Below are 19,510 nucleotides of genomic sequence, written 5' to 3'. Positions count from 1 at the left end.
AGATATGGTATGATGAAATGAATGGAATTCAAATTTAGTGCACATTTATGTCAAAATACCACAGGTTTTAATTTAAATCTTTTTAGCAGTGTTAATCAGTGTCCGAAGGTTAATAATGGATCTCACTTGATAATGTATACCTTATCAGAGTTACAGGGAAATAGTAATGGCTTTTTCAAAAAAAATCAGAAATTCCAGTGAAGCAGCAGAGGAGACTGTGTGTTTTACACTTATTCCTTTGATAAAAATCTGTTTTCTCATCATTCAAGTTGCTTTGGAGAGAAAAGGGAAATCATTCCAGCTTAGTTTTAATCACATAATTTTGCAATGTTAGAAATTACCTTAGTCATAATGTTTGTAAAACCAACATAAAGAATATTTCAACAAATTTCAGAGCTCCAAAACATTTTTCAGATCACATACTGCAGATTTTAACACTAAGAGGTAATTTCAACATCGAAGGTATGGGAGGGACATATGTTTTACAGCATGTATTACTGCAGTTTTGAGAAATGTTTAAAATATACTGTCATCATAATTAAAAGGTTCTAAACACCTCTAAATGTCCACCACTTTGACAAAATCTCTGGAATGTAATGTTTCTAATTACACCAAAAATACTCAAATGATATGACCCCCAATATCAATGAAATGTACAAAACCACACCACAAAGCCATCGCCATGCAAATCTTCTCACTGTAAATAGATTTATAATTGAATAATTCACACTTTAAAAACAAATAAAAGTCTCTGGCCAAACACGAGTGTTCAAAATGACAGGGATGGGTATTGGTATTACCAGTGTTGAAAATGACTGGTGCGGGTTTTGTTATTACCAGTGTCCAAAATGGCTGGCATTAGCACAGCCAGTGTTGAAAATGACTGGTGCGGGTTTTGTTATTACCAGTGTCCAAAATTGCTGGCATTAGCACAGCCAGTGTTGAAAATGGCTGGTATTGGTTTTGGCATCACCAGTGTTGAAAATGGCTGGTGTTGGCATTCCCAATGTTTAAAATAGCTGGTGTTGGTATTAGCATTTCCAGTCCAGGCCAGAATGCCAGGTACTGACACTGGCAGTGTTGAAACTGGCCGGTTCTTTCGCACAGGACTACACAGCTCTCCTCTCTGTGGTCTTTCAGTGCCTGCAGCTCAGTGGCACTTCCTCAGTCGGATCCTCTGTGGTCCTCAGGTTTCAGAACCATGTGGATCGGGCTGCTGGGGCGGTTCGGATTCCTCCGGCTCCCGGGGAAAACTCTCTGCTGTCTTTCGCCTCCCGTTCCGGATGGTGAGCTCGCTGTCATGTTTGAAAGTCAGCGGCACGAATCCATCCGCGTCTTCGACAAGAACCACCCACAGAGGCCCTGTCGGGAAAACACTGTCCACGTTAATATCATGTCGCACTGCCATAGTTAGAACTTTAACATTCAAGCAAATCAAAAGACCACTGTTTATATTGACTGTAATACTAAAAGACCATAGGATAATTTAAGAGTAAACACCAGCAAGACAGTAGGAGGAACAGAAATTGTGAGAAGCTGGTTTTAAAAAAGGTTAGAGAAGGCAATCAGGAGTGGACAGGGCTGTCTATTGTAATGGACAATGTGCAAATACATCATTCCATAGTTGAGCAAATAAACTGTTTTTCTTGTGATGACATGGAATTCAGAACATTAAGATATGCAGGTTACTTCTAAAATGTGTTCTTTGCAATCTGAGATTTATTATTTTATTTATCCTGCTTTGTGCTGCATGCATCTATCAAACTATTAAACTTAGCTATGTAACTAGCTGCTAGGTCATGAGTAGGGCTACGCATTGCACTTTGATTCAAGTTTGGACAAGGAGGGTTACTGATGACTACGCCTCTTCATCTATGGAAAATCATTAAAATCCTCTCTACTAAGAGTGTTTTTAATATATTTTTACTATATGATAGGTATACTCCGTGCTTACATTAGCTACACAGAATTAGACTAGGTTTAATGTGGTATACATTTAAAAAGCAGACACATAAAATGGTATGAACTGTTTTTTTTTTTCTTCTAATTGGTTAGGAGGACGGAAACACATAACACAAACACAAACACCAAAAACAGCTATGAAATATTCGTGATGCTGCTTGGAGTGAACCAAAGATTAGTGGTTCAGGTCAGAGTGAGCTGAAGATTAGTGTTTCTGTTTGGAGTGAACTGAAGATTAATAAATTTCTATTCCCTTGTTTCTAGCAGATACACAGTGTAGCAATGTGCTACTATCCGGATCTATCTCCTCTCCTGGCTGGCTTGCCACACAGGGGTCTTACAGCAGAGCCACTGGGGAAATACCCTTGAGCTTTAATGGGTTCACCTTCTCTTGCCCAGGGAAACCACAATGTCGCAAAACGAGCTATAAGCAGATCTTACCTTAAACCTTTTAATCCCATTACCCTCCTCTAATCTCCTCCTCTCCCGCCTCTATATGAGCACCTGCATGTCATTTACAACCAAACTCTGTGGTTTAGAGGCTTTAGTGGTGTGGGGAGAGAAGGTGGGGGAGAAAAGAGCTGAGACAAGAGGAGGTGGAGGGAGAAAGAGGGGGAGGAGATAAGGAACACAGAGTAGGAGCAACAGAGAGATAGGAGGAAATTTATGAAGTATAGGTGGAATGATGACAGTAGTTTGTGGCAGTAGTTTGTCAGAGTTCAAGATATCGGGCCCGGGATGTAATGAATTTTCATTCCAGTAAATAAAATTGCCGTTGCCACAACAGCCTCACCGTGCATCATCTCCACCACGGACAGATTGAAGAGGTCTTGGACCACGCCCAGACGGAGCCTGTTCTCGCATAGCAGTACAGGCCGCCTCTCATCGATGAACACATTCTCCGAGAGCTGCTTCTGTGGAGGGGGCACGCGACACACAACTCAGCATCAGCCAGCATTCCACAAGGAGCTGCAACAATAATACCTTTCCTGTGACTGCAGTAACAAGGCAGCAAATACAGAAATTACGTAATGTAATGGTTTTTTGAGCATGTGTTACAACTTCTGCCGTCTTTTGATAACATGAATCATCATCCTTAAAATGTACTGTGAGTCATCACCATTAAGGAAACAGTAGGAATATAACAAACTTGTCAGTAATATAACAATATATAACAAACAGAGGCAATATAACAAACTAATGGCAGGTACAGACCATTCTGCCATTTTGCCTACAGTCTAGAGTGTATGCACCTCTGTGCCAAGGCCTGGTCACACTCCAACAGTCTGTTATACTGCTTTGTCCTAGTCCTGGTAAGCCAGTCTATACGTTCATGATTCTCTATGTGAAAAAATACTGACTGTTGGTAGAGAATTTACCTTTAGCCAGTTTCCACCTATTCACTCTTGTTCAACATAACTAAACTTGAAATTGCTTCTGCAATCCATTTTAGTGCTCACTTTTATCATTTTAAAAACCTCACTCAAATCTCCTGAGTCTCCTTTTGCTAAAATTAAGTGCCTTATGTCTCTCCTCATAACTTACATGTTTAATACCCGGAGCTAGGATTCTTACTATATACAGTACCACAGCATCCTCTTTGCCATCCTTACAACTCAGGCTCATGTCTAGATTCGTACTTGGACCACCTGCTGGACCTGTTGCAACTCCTTTTCTTACTGTACACATTATAATTTAATACCTCCCATTAAAATAACCCTGTCTTAAATAGGTTTATTCACTTATTCCCTCATTAAAGTCATTAACGTAAATGAGGAACACCAGATTCCCAGCTCAGATCCTTGAGGCCTCAAAGTCCCACGGCACCCTGTTCAGTCACTGTATATAATCCCTCTTATCATTTGTACTGTACTTGTACTCTACACTGAAGCCAATGTTGAATCCACATGGAGATAACCCCTTTAATTCCTGCCCATTCAAGCATTTTTTTCAGGATCCAAATGTATTATATTAAGTTCAGTCTTGGCTGGTACAGTTCATAGTTTCCCTAAAGAAATCCGTGAGATTTGTTAAGCATGATCTCCCTCTGTGAAAACTGTGTTAAGTCTCCTACATTATACTATTTTATTTAGGATATATATAAAAAGAAAGTTAAACTGTAGTTGCAGTTTCCTGCATCAGCAAAACCTTTTCTCATATATTGGTATTATTCTGCCTTGTTTCCAGACATCAGGGATTTCAAGAGATTGCATAAAGCATTTTGTTAATGGCAATCAGCAACCTTGAAGTAAGAATGGCAAAACCTCCGTTACTAATTTAAATTAAATGAATGCTGTTAAGAAACTTTCCAAGGTTTATGGAACGGTAAGCAACTGTATTTTCACGTGTTATTCGTTTAGCTGACGAGTTTATCCCTCACATCTTAATTGGCTTCTCCCACCGGATTATGTGTGGTTCCTACTGTCCTCTCACAGCAACAAACCCTGGCTGGAGCAAATACAAAAACACAGCCTGCAGACTCCCTATGATCTCTCCTGCTGAGCAAGAATTGCAAATGAAAGCCTGAGTGTCATATGCATGCTGAAATATTACCTGAGTCAAAGGTAATGAGTCAGAAGGTTTACTTAATGAATCGCATAAATGCTGATTATTTAGTATGCACACGGTACCTGACATGTTATGTTGATGAAAGGGGGGTCTGAGGGCAAAGGGTAGGTTCCTGTAAACTTCCTCCCATTCCGGGTGTAATCAGTTATTTCTGACAGACACTGTTGCACCTCTGCAAACCTGGCGAAAAGCCTCTCCATGTTCTGGGAGAGCTGATCCAGAGGACTGTCCTTCAGCGGGCAGCTGTCCTTCAGCGGGGCGGGATCAGAGTGCAGGTTGTCTCGTGCCTCCAGCCTGGGGGAGCTGGCTCTGCGTGACTCCTTGCTGTTTTGCCCCGCCGCCGCCAGACTAGCGATCCGCTTGATGTGATCCATGTCAAAGTGTTCGATGGCGATCGATGATGCGCTGGAGGTAGCCCGGTCTGAAAAGTCGGCTAAGCTCGTCACCGGGCTTGGATCGCCACTCTTCCCCTCCTCAGTCTGCCTCCTCCTGTTGCTGGGTGACTGGCTCACGGGCCTGGTAGGAGCCAGGTGCTCCCTCATTCCCAAGGGTTCGTCAGAGTGCCTCCTAATCCCAGCGTAATGTACTCCCAAATCCAGATTTTTAGCAGGCAGACTCACTTCCTCATTGTAAATGAGTTCCTTTGTCATTAGTCTGATGGTGTACTTCTCTGTGTTTGAAGATGGGAGGAATGTGGGGTCGTTCGACTTCTGCCTCCCTATCATCAGCAGCAGCAGTCTGTCGTTCAGGAAACACACCCCTTTCGGCTTCTCATTCTTCTGCAGCTGAATCTGCTGCATGTTCGGCATGGCCATCGGGGTAACTGCGTACACCAGCACCATGTTACAGGTGTTGGAGGCCACGGCCACGGTGCGTCCGCTCGCATCGAAAGCCATTATGTCCGGGACCAGAATGCCAGGGATGCTCACTTTCCTGACCGTGGTGACCTTTCTCTCATAAGTCACCAGGATCAAATAAGATGACTCTTGTCCAGACCCTGTGAGGGGGTCCTTGCGTCTCATGTGGATGAGCGGATTGGGGTCTGACTTTCTGTGCCTGGCGAGGACGTGCGCCATGTCCCCTGGTCCGTATGGAGAAGGGGAAGAGCTCAAAGCCAACGACCTTTCCGAGTCGATGGACCTCCTGCGCGCATCTGAACACCAGTCATCTTCTAGCATGGACACAGAGGGCTGACGGTTCGGAGACCCGCCTTCACTGGAGAAGTCAAACGCCATGCCAGCGCTGAGGCCGCTGATACTGTCAACCGGCAGTTCGGTGGCCACTGCTACCTGTGCATCCTCGGTGGAGTCGATGGCACAGATGTAACCCCCGATGTCGAAGATGTGGCAGAAGGAGCAGGCGGTCAGGCTCCTCTGGATGTCGTTCCAGATGTAGGCGTGGAGAGAGCTGCCGATGGCGACCACCAGCCGCTTGCCGTCCCGCGTCCAGCAGGCGCAGTGAATCAGGCCGCTCCCCTTGATGTCGGCCCTGACCCTGCGGTTGTCCACCCGCACGGAGAAGAGGACGGAGGCGTCACGCTTGGTGAGGATGGCGAGGATGTCGGTTTTGGGGTGCCAGACACAGCCCTGGGAGAGCAGAGGGAAGGGCTCACTCATCTCACAGGTCTGGGTACACAGCAGCTTGTTCTGCTCCAGGGAGCTGAGCTGCAGCTGCCACACAGTCACATGCTTTTTGTGCTGGACGGCCAGCAGAGCGGGGGACCCCGAACAGCAGAGGGGCCCCCAGTACAGCCCGAACACGTGCTCAAACTGTCCAATGACATTGGTGTCGCCGAATTTGGGCTCCCCCTCGACAAAGTAGACAGACGTGAGGCAAACCTGCTTCCCGTCCGTCCAGGCGATCCCGTGCAAAGGGTGAATGGCCTGGTGTAAAGTGTTGAGGCCAGTCCTCTGGAGCTTCACTTTGCCCAGATCCATGCTGTAAGAGTCAGACAGCGAGAAAAAGGCTCATTCAGGCATGCCTCCGTGTCACCAAATGAAGATGCAGAGACTGGAAGCATTTAGAATAAGCAAAGCCTCTTTCTGCGTCTGCCTCGTGCAGTGAGAAGATCTTAATCCGATCAACATGTACACGACCACGCAGCGGCCTCCGAGCAGATTACACTACAGTGACCTCACACTGTCGTGCTTCTGAGAAACATCCTTTTCAGGTATTTTTAGAGATTATACAGTTACCACACTCTAGATTATTCAGACTTCACATTTCTGAATTGGGCATTTGAAAGAGGGTTTACTTTTGATTTTCTTACTTATCTAATAAGTTAAGACTTCTGACAAACACAAACATTTTAAGAAATTTTATGGAAAGAAAAACAATCTCCCTCCAAATATCAAACTATGATTCTGTTCAGCAAAATGTATTTTGGCCATAGTGCTGAAAGAGTGAAGCGTTGTAGTCGGTAGTAACCCTACTTGCCCAAACTTCAGTCAAGTGATAATTCTGGACAGCTACAGTCACCTGCCATGGAAATAAATAGAGTCTGGTCTCAGTACAGCATGCTACTGTTGCCACCTTTTCCTGATGATGGTAATTATTATTATTGTACTACTACTACTACTACTACTACTACTACTACTACTACTACTACAACTAATAATAATAATAATAATAATAATAATAATAATAACTTTAGTTTTTTAGTTCCAACGTTTTTACCTTAGCTACCAAGGCTTAAATATTTGGCAAACATTTCTAATGCATTTGATTGTACGACATGTAACAGCAGCCTTTTCTCTGTTTTTAATGGAAGACAAAACTGTGTCAGTAGCCAATTTATAGCTTGTGTCAATACTGCTCCATTGAAAATATAGTCGGTAATGTCTTGTGGAGAAAGTTACTTTGGTGTAAACCACGTTCCCCTATTCTTGCCCCGAGTAGAACTGATTGTTCTGCATTTTAAAAAGACATCCGAACATAGGTGGCGCTCTAACAAAAATCGATAACAAAAATCCACGCTGTTTGGCTCGAGTAGCCCATAATGCATTTCAGCTTCCGGAAGTAGAAGAGTTCAGAGTTGCCATATTGAAATTGGTGTTTGGAGAGCACGTCGCGTACAGTTTGTTATTTTTGCATACTTTTTAGTTTATTTAATTTTTGCGGCATACGGTGTAGAAAGATTCCAGTTTCAAGATGCCGCGTATTATGATCAAGGGGGGTGTGTGGCGAAACACCGAGGTATGTTTACTATATTCTTTGTATTGTTTCTACTTCGCTAGACTATAGCTATCCTTTTAGCATCCATAAGCAAATAAACGTTTTCTTGTAGGTTGCCAGTTAGGTAGCATTAACTAGTTAGATACATATATAAGTAGGACAGCTAGGCCATTGATTGCATTTTTGAATATGCAGTTAGTCCCGTACATTATTGTGGACACTGGTTAGCTAATAGATAACAGCGGGCAAGCTGTATTTCGTTACTATTGGTGAAGCTGTGGTGCACACAAGCGCTGCATTCTGCACCAAGTATTTTGGAGCCAACGCAAGGCTAATTTGCTAAGTTAACGTGTTATAGGGTTTTGCTTTCCCAAGGGTTGCAACCTAAAGCTATGACACAAAACAAAAACTAACATCTTAGAAAAACAGCTAAAATTCACAGATTCCACTGACAAGAGAATACGTTGGAAGATGCACAGTAGCTAATGACGATCTGTGTAATGATTAGCCGGAGAGCTAGGAAATATTTTTAAAGACAGTGAAACATTCGTATATTTCTTTTTTTTCCGCCAGATACATTGTTAGGGCACTTGTTTATTTATAACGACAATTATAGTTGATGTTACAGTGAAAGCAAGGTCAGACGCTAAATGCTGTATAGCGTTGTAAGTTCCTACACAGTCGGTTATTTGACGTGAGTGTTACCCTCGACAGATGAAACTTGTGTACCGTTATCTTAAAAATGAGGATGGTACAAGAGGGTCCCCCTCGAAACTGAATTCATATTAGTCAGCCACATTTTACTTTAATTATTACAAGGAATGACACTGCTTCCTTGTGGAAACATGATTGTTTAAGAATTTTTTAAAAATCAGTTTCCGTCTTCTGTCCATCCCTGGGTCATAGCTCAGGACGTACATTTTCGCGGTGTGCTGTGTTTTTATCATAGGATGCTCACATAAATGTGGCCCTTTTTTCAGGATGAAATTCTTAAAGCGGCGGTTATGAAATATGGCAAAAATCAGTGGTCTCGGATTGCCTCGCTGCTCCACAGAAAATCTGCTAAACAGTGCAAAGCTAGATGGTAAGTACAGCATGTGACATTTAGCAGGTATATGATATCAGGTGTATCCTACTTTTTTGCCCTAATGTAACTTAGCTGTTTCATACCAAGGGCCTAGGCATGGAATCGGAAAACCCTCCATCTGTAGTAATTAAATGTCAACTGATCATTGAATACTGACTCTCAAATACAGCAAAAGTTATTTTGAAATGTACACTGTGGTGGTGTGCCTAGGGGAGGTCAGTGTTGTTCAGCATGTTACTGCATGTGATACAGGTACGAGTGGCTGGATCCCAGCATTAAGAAGACAGAATGGTCTCGCGAGGAGGAAGAGAAGCTGCTCCACCTGGCCAAGCTGATGCCCACACAGTGGAGAACCATCGCCCCCATCATCGGGAGGACCGCTGCCCAGTGCCTGGAGCATTACGAGTTCCTGCTGTGAGTTCTGCTCCAATGGGAGTCATGTGTCATGTCATGTGATGACTCAGGAGCCTGCTGTGTAGTCTCTGTGAAGCTGCAGATGAACTCTGTATTCTCCTATATATGTGTGCAATCCCCTGTGACTTTGGACTGAGTTTTTAAATCCTGTTTTTCAGAGATAAAGCTGCACAGAGGGACAATGAGGAGGACACCGGGGATGACCCTCGCAAGCTCAAACCTGGCGAGATCGACCCCAACCCGGAGACCAAGCCTGCCAGGCCAGACCCTGTGGACATGGACGAAGGTGACCCTGCTGACTCCAAAGTGTCCTCTGTTTCTCTCTGGCCGTATTGCCAGACAGTTAACCATTTGTCAGTTACACCTGAGGCAAACCAGAGGCGTTTCCACTGACTCACCTTAGTTATAGGTCAGCTTTACCTGTAGTGTTTCCACTGAACGACATCAGCTGTCAGTCAAATATACTGCAGGCAGTTCTACAGAAAACTGCTCTGAGATGGCTGTTGGCCAATGTCAGATATAATATCCCAGTAGAACCAGGAGCCAAACACAGTGTTAAGGAATTTGGATGTTTGTTGCATTAGTAACCTCTTTGTCAGTGTGGTTACAGTGGTATTGGGTAAACATTAAGGCACACAGTTGTATGCCGTTGACATACATGCCTGATCTTTGACCTCTGCTTGACCTCTCAGATGAACTGGAGATGCTGTCAGAGGCCAGAGCTCGTCTGGCTAACACTCAGGGCAAAAAGGCCAAGCGGAAAGCCAGAGAGAAGCAGCTGGAAGAAGCCAGGTAAAATGCATAGCCTATATGTACTCTAGAATGTATATCCTGTGCACTCAAACTCAACTTACTTCTCATGAATAGTTAGGTTTTTTTCTTTTCCCTTCCCAGAGTTGGAATGAGACTTTCCTTAAAGACAGTGTAATTAAAGGCACATTTTTGTACTTGTGATGGAGCGCTCCCCCCAGCCATCTCATTGTTAATCTGCAAGGTGATCGTTCTCCTGCGTTAGTTCCCATCACAATGTGCTCCCCTCCTCAGACGCCTGGCCGCCCTGCAGAAGCGGCGTGAGCTGAGGGCCGCTGGCATTGACGTGCAGAAGAAGAGGAAGAAGAAGCGAGGCGTGGACTACAACGCTGAGATCCCCTTCGAGAAGAAGCCGGCTCTGGGATTCTACGACACCTCCATGGAGAACTACGAGCCCTTGGAGCCAAACTTCAAGCGTCTGCGACAGCAGCACTTGGATGGAGAGCTGAGGAAGTGAGTAAACATATGCTGCATGCTGCAGATAAGCCTGCTTAGCCAAAATATTGCAGGCAAATACACCCACCGGTAATACTGCATGAAAACGTGCTCAACCAGAATGCAACCTGTGAAAATGCTTACCCAGAACACTGCAGGGAAAAATACTCGCCCAAAAGAACCGAAGATGAACTGTGAAAACTGTAATCTAATTACTAGCTCAAATGTCAACCGGCTCTGTCCAGAAGTTATAATTAATGCCTACAGAGGGCAGCTTCAGTCACCAACCTGACAGAGAGGTCAGGCCAGCAGGCAGTGCTTAATCTCAGTTTGTGGCTGAATTTTTTGTGAATTCAGTGAGAAGGAGGACCGAGAGCGTAAAAAGGACCGACAGAAGATGAAGAAGAGGAAGGAATCAGACCTGCCTTCCGCCATCCTGCAGACAAGTGGGGTGTCCGAGTTCACTAAGAAGAGGAGCAAGCTCGTCCTGCCTTCTCCACAGGTACTGACCTTTTTCCCAGTACCCCTAGCTGTATATGTGTGTATGCGTGTCTGTCTGTCTTTCTGTCTGTGTGTGCGTGTGTCTGTGGGTGTATCCTGTCTGCTCTGTTCAGCCCTACTCTTGAGCTTCATCTTTTCTTTATCATGATTTCAGCTTTTGGTTTACCATTGCTGCTACATTATTTTTTTGTTTCACCGCATAATTTTTATTATTATCGACATTGCAGTTCCCACATGCGTGTACCTGATTGGTTCTTGTCATTTTAGTCCATGCGTTGTTTTATTTCTAATTGCTGATTTATTTATAATTTTTTTTGTAGATATCTGACTCAGAGCTAGAGGAGGTGGTGAAGTTGGGCCAGGCCAGCGAGATCGCCCGACAAACCGCAGAGGAGTCTGGGATCACCAACTCTGCATCTAGTGCCTTGCTGTCTGAATACAACGTCACTAACAACAGCATGGCCCTGCGTACACCCAAGACCCCTGCCGCCCAGGACAAGATCCTGCAGGTATCTCCCCACTCCTCTCAAATTCACATCCCCCTGCTGCCCGAGATGATATCCTGCAGGTATCTCCCCACTCCTCTCAAATTCACATCCCCCTGCTGCCCGAGATGATATCCTGCAGGTATCTCCCCACGCCTCTCAAATTCACATCCCATATTGCCCGAGACAATATTGTGCAGGTATCTCCCAACACCTCTCAAATTCACATCCCCCTGCTGCCCAAGACGATATCCTGCAGGTATCTTCAGCATTTCTCACAAACCATCACCACACAGGACAAAACAGGCTTACAAAAAATAACATAACATGTTTGTGCAAATAAAACTCAGTTTTAAAGGTTGTTAATGGTTTTGTTTTTGTGGTCTGAAATGTATATATCCTGACTGTGCTGTTGTGTGCCTCCCGCAGGAAGCACAGAACCTGATGGCTCTGACCAACGTGGACACACCCTTAAAGGGGGGTCTGAACACACCTCTCCACGAGAGCGACTTCTCCGGAGTCACCCCTCAGAGACAGGTGGTGCAGACGCCCAACACAGTACTGGCCACACCCTTCAGGTGAGCTGTGTGCTGGATCCACATGCAGCTGGGTTCTAGTCTCTGTCTCTCTCTCCTCTCTGTCTCTCTCTCTCTCTCCCTGAGGTGTAGTCCTATTGGGGCTGTACTTCATCCAGGTGGTTATGACATTTTAACTCTTCTCATGATCAGCACATGCACTCCCACTTACTGCAATGACTGAGCATGCCTCTTGTGTGTCTCCTTTAGGACCCCCAGTCATGGGGCAGAGGGCCTAACCCCCCACGGGGGGATGACACCAAAACCAGCCATGGGCGTGACCCCAGGACGGACTCCCCTCAGGGACAAACTGAACATCAACGCCGAGGAGGGGATGGTGGACTACTCCGACCCTGCCTACGCCAAACACATTGTGCGTCTGCGGTGAAATGTTTTGTGTGCTTAGTAAAGAGAATTGACTTAACTAGTGTGATATCGCCCATGTGTAATGCCTTCTGTGGGTAATGGCTCCCGTGTGTAATGGTTTCTCTCAGCAAAGAGAGTCGCGTGAGCAGCTGAAGATGGGCCTGATGAACCTGCCGCTGCCGAAAAATGACTTCGAGATCGTGCTGCCGGAGAACGCCGAGAGGGAGCTGGAGGAGCGCGAGACGGACGACAACTTCGTGGAGGACGCCACTGACATCGAGCTGCGCAAACAGGTGAGCGCTAGCCCAGGTGTCTTTCTGAAGCCTGATGGCTGTGGAAGAAGTGTAGAGCAAACTGTAGACCTGGATGTTTAGAAGAGAGGATATAAACACAACTGTAATCACTTACTGTCATCAAGAGAAAGAGTACCAACACGGTTATGCAATGCATGATGGCATGTGAGGCATCGATGGTGGCTGCAGCGCCCCCTATAGGAGACGGGTGCACACTGCAGGAGCTGATGTGTTTCTTTTGCAGGCCCTCAGGGAGGCGGAACGCGAGAAGGAGATGAAGCAGAGACACACAGCAGTGCAGAGGGCTTTGCCCCGCCCCTCAGAGGTGAGTCCCGCCATGCCGCTTCCTTTCCCAGTCATGTGCCGTTTACATTGTTACACCTCGCAAGTCACTGATTTTTGTTTAAGCCATATCTGCACTGTCTTGAATTGTTTGTAGGATATCTGCTGCTTTTCTGTTTTATTAAGGACCTGTTCCATTTTTGGCTTCCATTTTTTTCTGTGAAATTTCTGGGGGAATTTTTTCTTTTCAGCCTAAGCCCTGGTTAACAGTTTTTTTCATACATTATTATTATGTATTACTTTCATATTACCCTAGTTGCTGTGCAGTTGCGCAGTCATGGAAACAATTTTATTGCCCTTAAATTTTTATTCCTTTAAATTCCTGGTTTCAATGTGATATGGCCAGCTGTGTTTGACCATGGAAATCGTGTTTCCAGATGCCACTTCCGTGATTCTGGAGGTTACTCTGTGACAAATTGATTGGTTGATTAAATGGCCGGTGGATTGATTCACTGGTTGATTTGGCAGGTGAATGAGACCATCCTGAGGCCACAGAATGTGGAGCCGCCTCTGACGGAGCTGCAGCAGGCTGAAGAGCTCATTAAGAGGGAGATGATCACCATGATCCACTTTGACGGCCTGCACCACCCCTACATCAAGAGATGCAAGGGCACCACCTCTGGCTCCAACAACGCCGAGCACATTGCATACCTCGACAAAACGGCCTACGAGAAGGTGCCCGAGGAGGACCTCAGAAAGGTTGGCCATCTTTCACTCCGAGGCTGTGGTTTCACCATCTGACCCTAGGAATGGCTCTTACGGCTGGTTTTGTGCTGGTCTTGAGAAGCAGCAGTCACCATATTTCTCCTATCCACTCTCATCCTTTCTTTCTTTCTCTCTCAATCTCTGCTTCCCATCCCTCCCTTTCTTTTTCTCTCATTCTCTGTCTCACTCATGCTCACCCCTTTCTCTTCAGATTCCTTTTTCTTTCTCTATCACACAGTGACCTCATGTAAAATCTTCTTTTAGTGATCATGACACTTTGTCTTTTGCATTTGCTAGGGTGTGGTCATTGAGTCTGTACTCAGTCAGGATTTTCCTCTGCTTTCTATCTGTAATGTTGAGGGGTAATTCTCTCTGTTTGTGGTATGTTTTACTGAAAAACAGCTTGTCTTGCTGATTAAATGTACCCCATACCTCACTTCCAAATAGCACAGCAGACCTGATGATACTAACAAATATTTTAGCCTAATTCTGATGGGGAGATTTGTTTGACCAAAGCTTCCTGATGCTTTGACTTTCATGAAGAAAACTGGAACATCATGAGTTTTATCTTTTTTTATTGCCAGAGCCCAGTTCTGGCTTTACCCCTCTCACAGCACCAGGTTCTGTTGCAAGCCTTGTTCGGCGGATGATCAGTTCATCCTCACAGGACATTAATTGAACCTCTTCTTTGTCTATGTCCCTCTGTCTGCTTGTAGGCTGATGAGCTGCTGCAGCAGGAGATGGAGGTGGTGAAGCACGGCATGGGCCACGGAGACCTGTCTATGGAGGCATACAGCCAGGTGTGGGAGGAGTGCTACAGCCAGGTGCTGTACCTGCCAGGCCAGGGCCGCTACACCAGGGCTAACCTGGCCAGCAAGAAGGACCGCATTGAGTCCCTGGAGAAGAAGCTTGAGGTCAGTGCTCTCGCAATTCTTAATGCAGTGCACTCCACCTGTAAGAAATACTGATATAAAGATCAACCATTTACAAGAATAAGATCAGTTCAGTTCTAGCTGGTTAGAGATCATCTCCTCCTGCAGGGCTGCATAGTGAATGATAAACTCCAGGTGTACCCCAGAGCAAAGGTACTTAACCTGAACTTCTTCAGGGAATATTCAGTTGTGTAAATGGGTAATATTCAAATATAATCTACTGAGCAAATGGCATGTTTGCAGAAGAGAAGCTACTTTTGAAAGGGAACAGCATGAGTAAATGGGACATTTGCAGACTTTCCCGTCTGCTAGAGCTCATTCTTTGCGGCATCGAGAGATTGTCTCTATTTCTCGCACACCGGTGCGTAAAAGTTTCTCAAGTGTGCAAACGTTCTTTCAATTATGCAGCAGAGAAAGATCTGGGCAGATGCCGAGCTGGGTTTTGGCTTGCATTTGCGATGTTTGTCCAGCGGGGAGCACCATTGATTACTTTTTTGGATTCCTTGACTAGAGCGTTGGGGTGGAAGATGCAGTTGCTGTAGCTGTGGCCTCAGAGAGAAATGCCTAGACTTAAATATACATGGTTTAATTTATACTCTGCACATATGTGTTGGGCGGCAGTGTAGCATAGTGGTTAAGGAGCAGGACTCGTAACCCAAAGGTTGCGGGTTCGATCCCCGCTGGGACACTGCTGCTGTACCCTTGGGCAAGGTACTTAACCCACAATTGCCTCAGTAAATATCCAGCTGTATCAATGGATAACATTGTAAAGAACTGTAACCTATGTAAGTCGCTTTGGATAAAAGCGTCTGCTAAATGAATAAATGTAATAAATGTAAATGTAAATATGTGTGATTATATCTGTATTCATATAGATTAATGTCTGAACATAAAAATGTTTATTGTGTGCAGATATGGTAAATGGTAATCAGGTATCTCATTTTCAGTGAAAGTTCATATGTGCTTTTCCACTTATGTAGTGCCCACACAATACTTTTTATGTTTGTTAAAAATTTCAGAATTGAACAGAGCTGGTTCATCAAAGACAGTCCGCAGTCTCTCTTAGTAATCAGTTAAAAATAAACTCTGCATTCCTTTGTCACTTCTCAATATATATGGTCCATGTATGTTACATATACTATATTGTATATAGTATAATAATCTACAGCACATATCCATGGGAATTTGAATGACATGAAAAGGAATATTTAGTCTCATCTGTTAGATTTTGATCTTAAAAATAAATTCCATCATTCCTGTTATTTTTAGATATACTCTGCTCCAACTTGAGTCGTGTATAAGAACTGACCTGTTGACTTCAGACAGAGGGAGACTCTGAAAGGATATTAATTTCACAGATTTGCTCGTGACCCTGAGAATCGGAGGACAATGAGTCTTTCAGGAATCGAGAACATTGGAGCCACTTAAGCATCACGATCAGTGGACACAAGTAGCTAGTTTTAGTTCATGAAGGAAAAGGCTCAAAGGATTCATTTGTGTTGTATTTCTTGGCTGGTCAAGCAGGTGTGTCTTGGACTCGATTCACACAGTAGCTACTTTCTGAATGGAGGGAGGGCTGGAGTTTTAGAGGGTGGAGGATGTATTTGCAGCCACTTCATTCAGAAGATTAAAGAGGATGCCTAACACTGGCAACATGTCAGTACAGGACGCTGAAAGCTGGTTGCTCATTATTGGAGAGACACTTAATCAATCCCCTAATGGAAGAAATCGTGATTTTTCTTTGTCTTTATTATTTTACCCAATCAGTGTGCGTTTATGTGAAGAACAACAGGTTATCATTGGTTGGGGTCAGTGATTGGCTGCAGATTGAATTCCACCCACTCGGGTCCACAGCCTGTCTGTCCCATCATTTTTGCATTCCATCGCAGGTTTGGCGCTTGGAGACAGCGTTTTTGTTTCCCATTAAAAATACAGGGGAGGCGTAAGGGCGCCACCTACTGGTAGCATTTTCATTATGTTTGTGATTGGGGTGCTGATTTAGGGAGAGGTTATTAGGGGTTAGGTCCCATGGGACTATTTACCGGAACACTAACACGGAGCTCCAAGTTTTGGGCCTTTGATTTGGTTTGTTTCCCGTCTTTGTCGATGTTTTAAATTTCACTGACGTGTAGGGCTGAGATACACAGTTCCCATTTCACGGGTCAAGTACACCACTGACTGGAAACGCTGCTTTCACCACACATTTCCAGTAAGAAAACTGATCCATTTTGGGAATCAGATGATGATTTAGTCCAAGTTCTGAAGGGCTGCATTGCGCTGGCATCTGGGGTATTACTGTTGGACACGTGTTTTTGTTTTTGTTTTTTCCCCGAAATGTTTTTTTTATTATATATTTATTTTTTGAAGTAAAAGGACTGGCTGTTCTTCCCCATGTCACACACACTCACTAAAACTCCTTCAAAGCGTGTCCAGCCAAATGCGTGTTCATTGTGGCGCACAGTAAAGTCCTTGAACTTGGTTACTCTGTTATTTTGTCCCTTTGTGTTTCTGTACTTTAAAATGGCTGCTCCTTGCAGTCATTGACCGTCAGTGTTACTGAGGGTGATTTTCTCAAACCCCTCTGATTAGGCAGGGGGCAAACCTCCAAGGCACCTGAATAATTTGGTATTGTTTTGTTCGATCTGAATAATGTTCAGTCCACGAACCATGTAAACATTCCATGGCGTAGTGGTTAGGGAATAGATGGCTGGGGTGTAATGTTTCAATTCCCAGATCTAGCAGTAGCCTCAAGCATGGCCCAACATTGTGTCCAACATTAGCACACTGCAGCTAGCCTGGTTTTATGTTTTCGTGTTTTTTTCCAGCTGGTGAATCCCATGTATCTCTTAAGTCTCAGGTGCACGCTTTTTGAAAACAACCCCTTGCGCAAGAGTTCATTGCCCGCCCAGTTTTTTAGTACATGCCCCTGTGTGAAAATGAAAGTGGATTAAGCTTACCGCCCGTTCTTTTCCCTTCTGAACAGATAAACCGTGGTCACATGACCGCGGAGGCGAAGCGAGCGGCGAAGATGGAGAAGAAGATGAAGGTGCTGCTGGGGGGTTACCAGTCCCGTGCCATGGGCCTGATGAAGCAGCTCAGCGACCTGTGGGACCAGGTGGAGCAGGCCCACGTGGAGCTCCGCACCTTCCAGGAGCTGAAGAAACAGGAGGATACCGCTATCCCACGGCGGCAAGAGGTCAGAGGTCACGCTCGCGCAGTGAAACTTGCAGAGCTCAGATGGGCACATTTCCATACTTCGGTCCATAATCATAATCAATTAGTAATCAGTGAAGACATTAAGAAAAGCTTTTCTCATTACTATTCATGAAGGGGAGCTTACGAGCCCCGCACAGTACAGAGAATTCATTGATGAGATGAATTTCCCTGCCCGAAAGTGTGAATGAATGTAGATCTCAGTAAATGCAGTCAGTCATTATTTATGCGGTGGGGTTTAACTGTTTGAATGTTGAATCTGGGAACCCCCGAATATGAATGTGATTATTGGAAATGCATGTGCTTGATGTCCCCCCTTCCCCCGTTTCCACGTTCAGGCCCTCAGAGAAGACGTGCAGAGGCAGCAGGAGCGAGAGAAGGAGCTGCAGCAGCGCTTTGCTGACCTGCTGTTGGAGAAAGAAACCCTGCTCTCCTCTAAGGTTTAAGCCCCCCCCTACAGAAAGAAACCCTGCTCTCCTCTAAGGTTTAAGCCCCCCCCCCCCCCCCCCCCCACAGAAAGAAACCCTGCTCTCCTCTAAGGTTTAAACCCTCCCCTACAGATAGAAACCCTTCTCTCTCTTCTGAGGTTTAAACACCTCCCCTGTGGAGGTTAATCCTGTTCTCCATGTTTTAAAGCCCTCTCCTTACAGAAAGAAACCCTGCTCTTTTCCACGGTTTAAATCACAAATGTGTGCCCCCTTTTCCCTCACAGTGATGTCACTGTGGTCCATCTGCTGGCTGTAAACAAATGCTCCAGACCTGTCAGTTACTACTCACGCTCACTCAGTAGGACTTCAAGTTGATGATAGAACAGAGTCAGTGTGTTTCACATGCTAGAGTAGGCTGCTGAACCCGTCATTAAAATGAACCAATTATACCATGATTTTCATGGCTGTCTTCAGTGGATTTATAGCTGTGTTTGGTGTCTTAAGTCATTTTTCATCTTTCTGTACTAATTGTAATAAATGACTTAAAATTTCATTCTGTTATGAAAGCAGTTTTGTGCTGATGCATGTTTTGTTTTAAAGAGCCTGCTTGCCAAACTTGCAGTGTAACAGTGATAAGTCTCAAAAGTGGATTCCCTTCTGTTATGACTTATTTTTCATGTACAGAATGTGTGTGAAATGCTCTTAAGAAACGCTGACTCAATCTCTGTACTTTTATAAATGAATGTCTCTCCCCTTCCCTGGGGTGGAAATGTTAAAATAATACTTGTGTGTTTTGAGTCCTTTGTGTCATTGGCTAGCAACTGTAAAGGTCTGAACATATAAACCGGGTGATCCCTGCGCTCATGTCATAACGTTCAGGTTTTGAATGGTGCTAACTGAAGAAAGAATATTCTCATCAGCGCAGAATAACAATCTTCTCCCTGTAGGGGGTTTAATAAATACGTAGTCATCTGTCTATAGGGTTGTCAAGAAATAAGCAGTCATCCCTCTTTAGAGTGCAGAATAAATGGACAGTTATCTTTCTTTAGGGTGTTGAATATATATGCACTCGTTCCTCTGCAGTGGTTAGTAAATGTATTTTAAAAAAATAGAAAAAACAGCATTATAACAGCGTGAATTTAAAGCACAGCAGGACATGGTGAAACTTTTTATGATTGTGGTAATTTAGCAGGGCCGACTGTCTGTAGCTCTAATGCCAG

At 44.6% G+C, this 19,510-nt stretch overlaps 2 protein-coding genes across 2 annotated transcripts; one reads left to right on the top strand and one right to left on the bottom strand.

Annotated features, from left to right (window-relative positions):
• Nucleotides 1-1,186: 1,186 nt before the first annotated feature.
• Nucleotides 1,187-6,482, bottom strand: LOC118786864 (WD repeat and coiled-coil-containing protein-like). Its single transcript, XM_036542205.1, has 3 exons — nt 4,593-6,482; nt 2,756-2,876; nt 1,187-1,362 (listed from the first exon to the last, which is right to left on the bottom strand). The coding sequence occupies exons 1-3, from the start codon at nt 6,465-6,467 to the stop codon at nt 1,187-1,189; spliced, it is 2,172 nt and encodes a 723-aa protein (XP_036398098.1). The 5' UTR covers nt 6,468-6,482.
• A 1,086-nt stretch (nt 6,483-7,568) lies between these two features.
• Nucleotides 7,569-18,364, top strand: cdc5l (CDC5 cell division cycle 5-like (S. pombe)). The gene is made up of 16 exons (XM_036542075.1): nt 7,569-7,725; nt 8,685-8,788; nt 9,044-9,205; nt 9,364-9,491; nt 9,898-9,997; nt 10,250-10,468; nt 10,808-10,952; nt 11,272-11,460; nt 11,866-12,014; nt 12,222-12,384; nt 12,506-12,670; nt 12,915-12,995; nt 13,481-13,711; nt 14,434-14,631; nt 17,633-17,845; nt 18,201-18,364. Exons 1-16 carry the CDS (start codon nt 7,681-7,683, stop codon nt 18,306-18,308), a joined length of 2,400 nt encoding a protein of 799 aa, XP_036397968.1. The 5' UTR covers nt 7,569-7,680; the 3' UTR covers nt 18,309-18,364.
• Nucleotides 18,365-19,510: the final 1,146 nt, after the last annotated feature.

The sequence above is a fragment of the Megalops cyprinoides genome, chromosome 12 (assembly GCF_013368585.1).
Source record: "Megalops cyprinoides isolate fMegCyp1 chromosome 12, fMegCyp1.pri, whole genome shotgun sequence".
Taxonomy (NCBI): domain Eukaryota; kingdom Metazoa; phylum Chordata; class Actinopteri; order Elopiformes; family Megalopidae; genus Megalops; species Megalops cyprinoides.
This window is presented reverse-complemented; position numbering and strand designations above follow the sequence as displayed.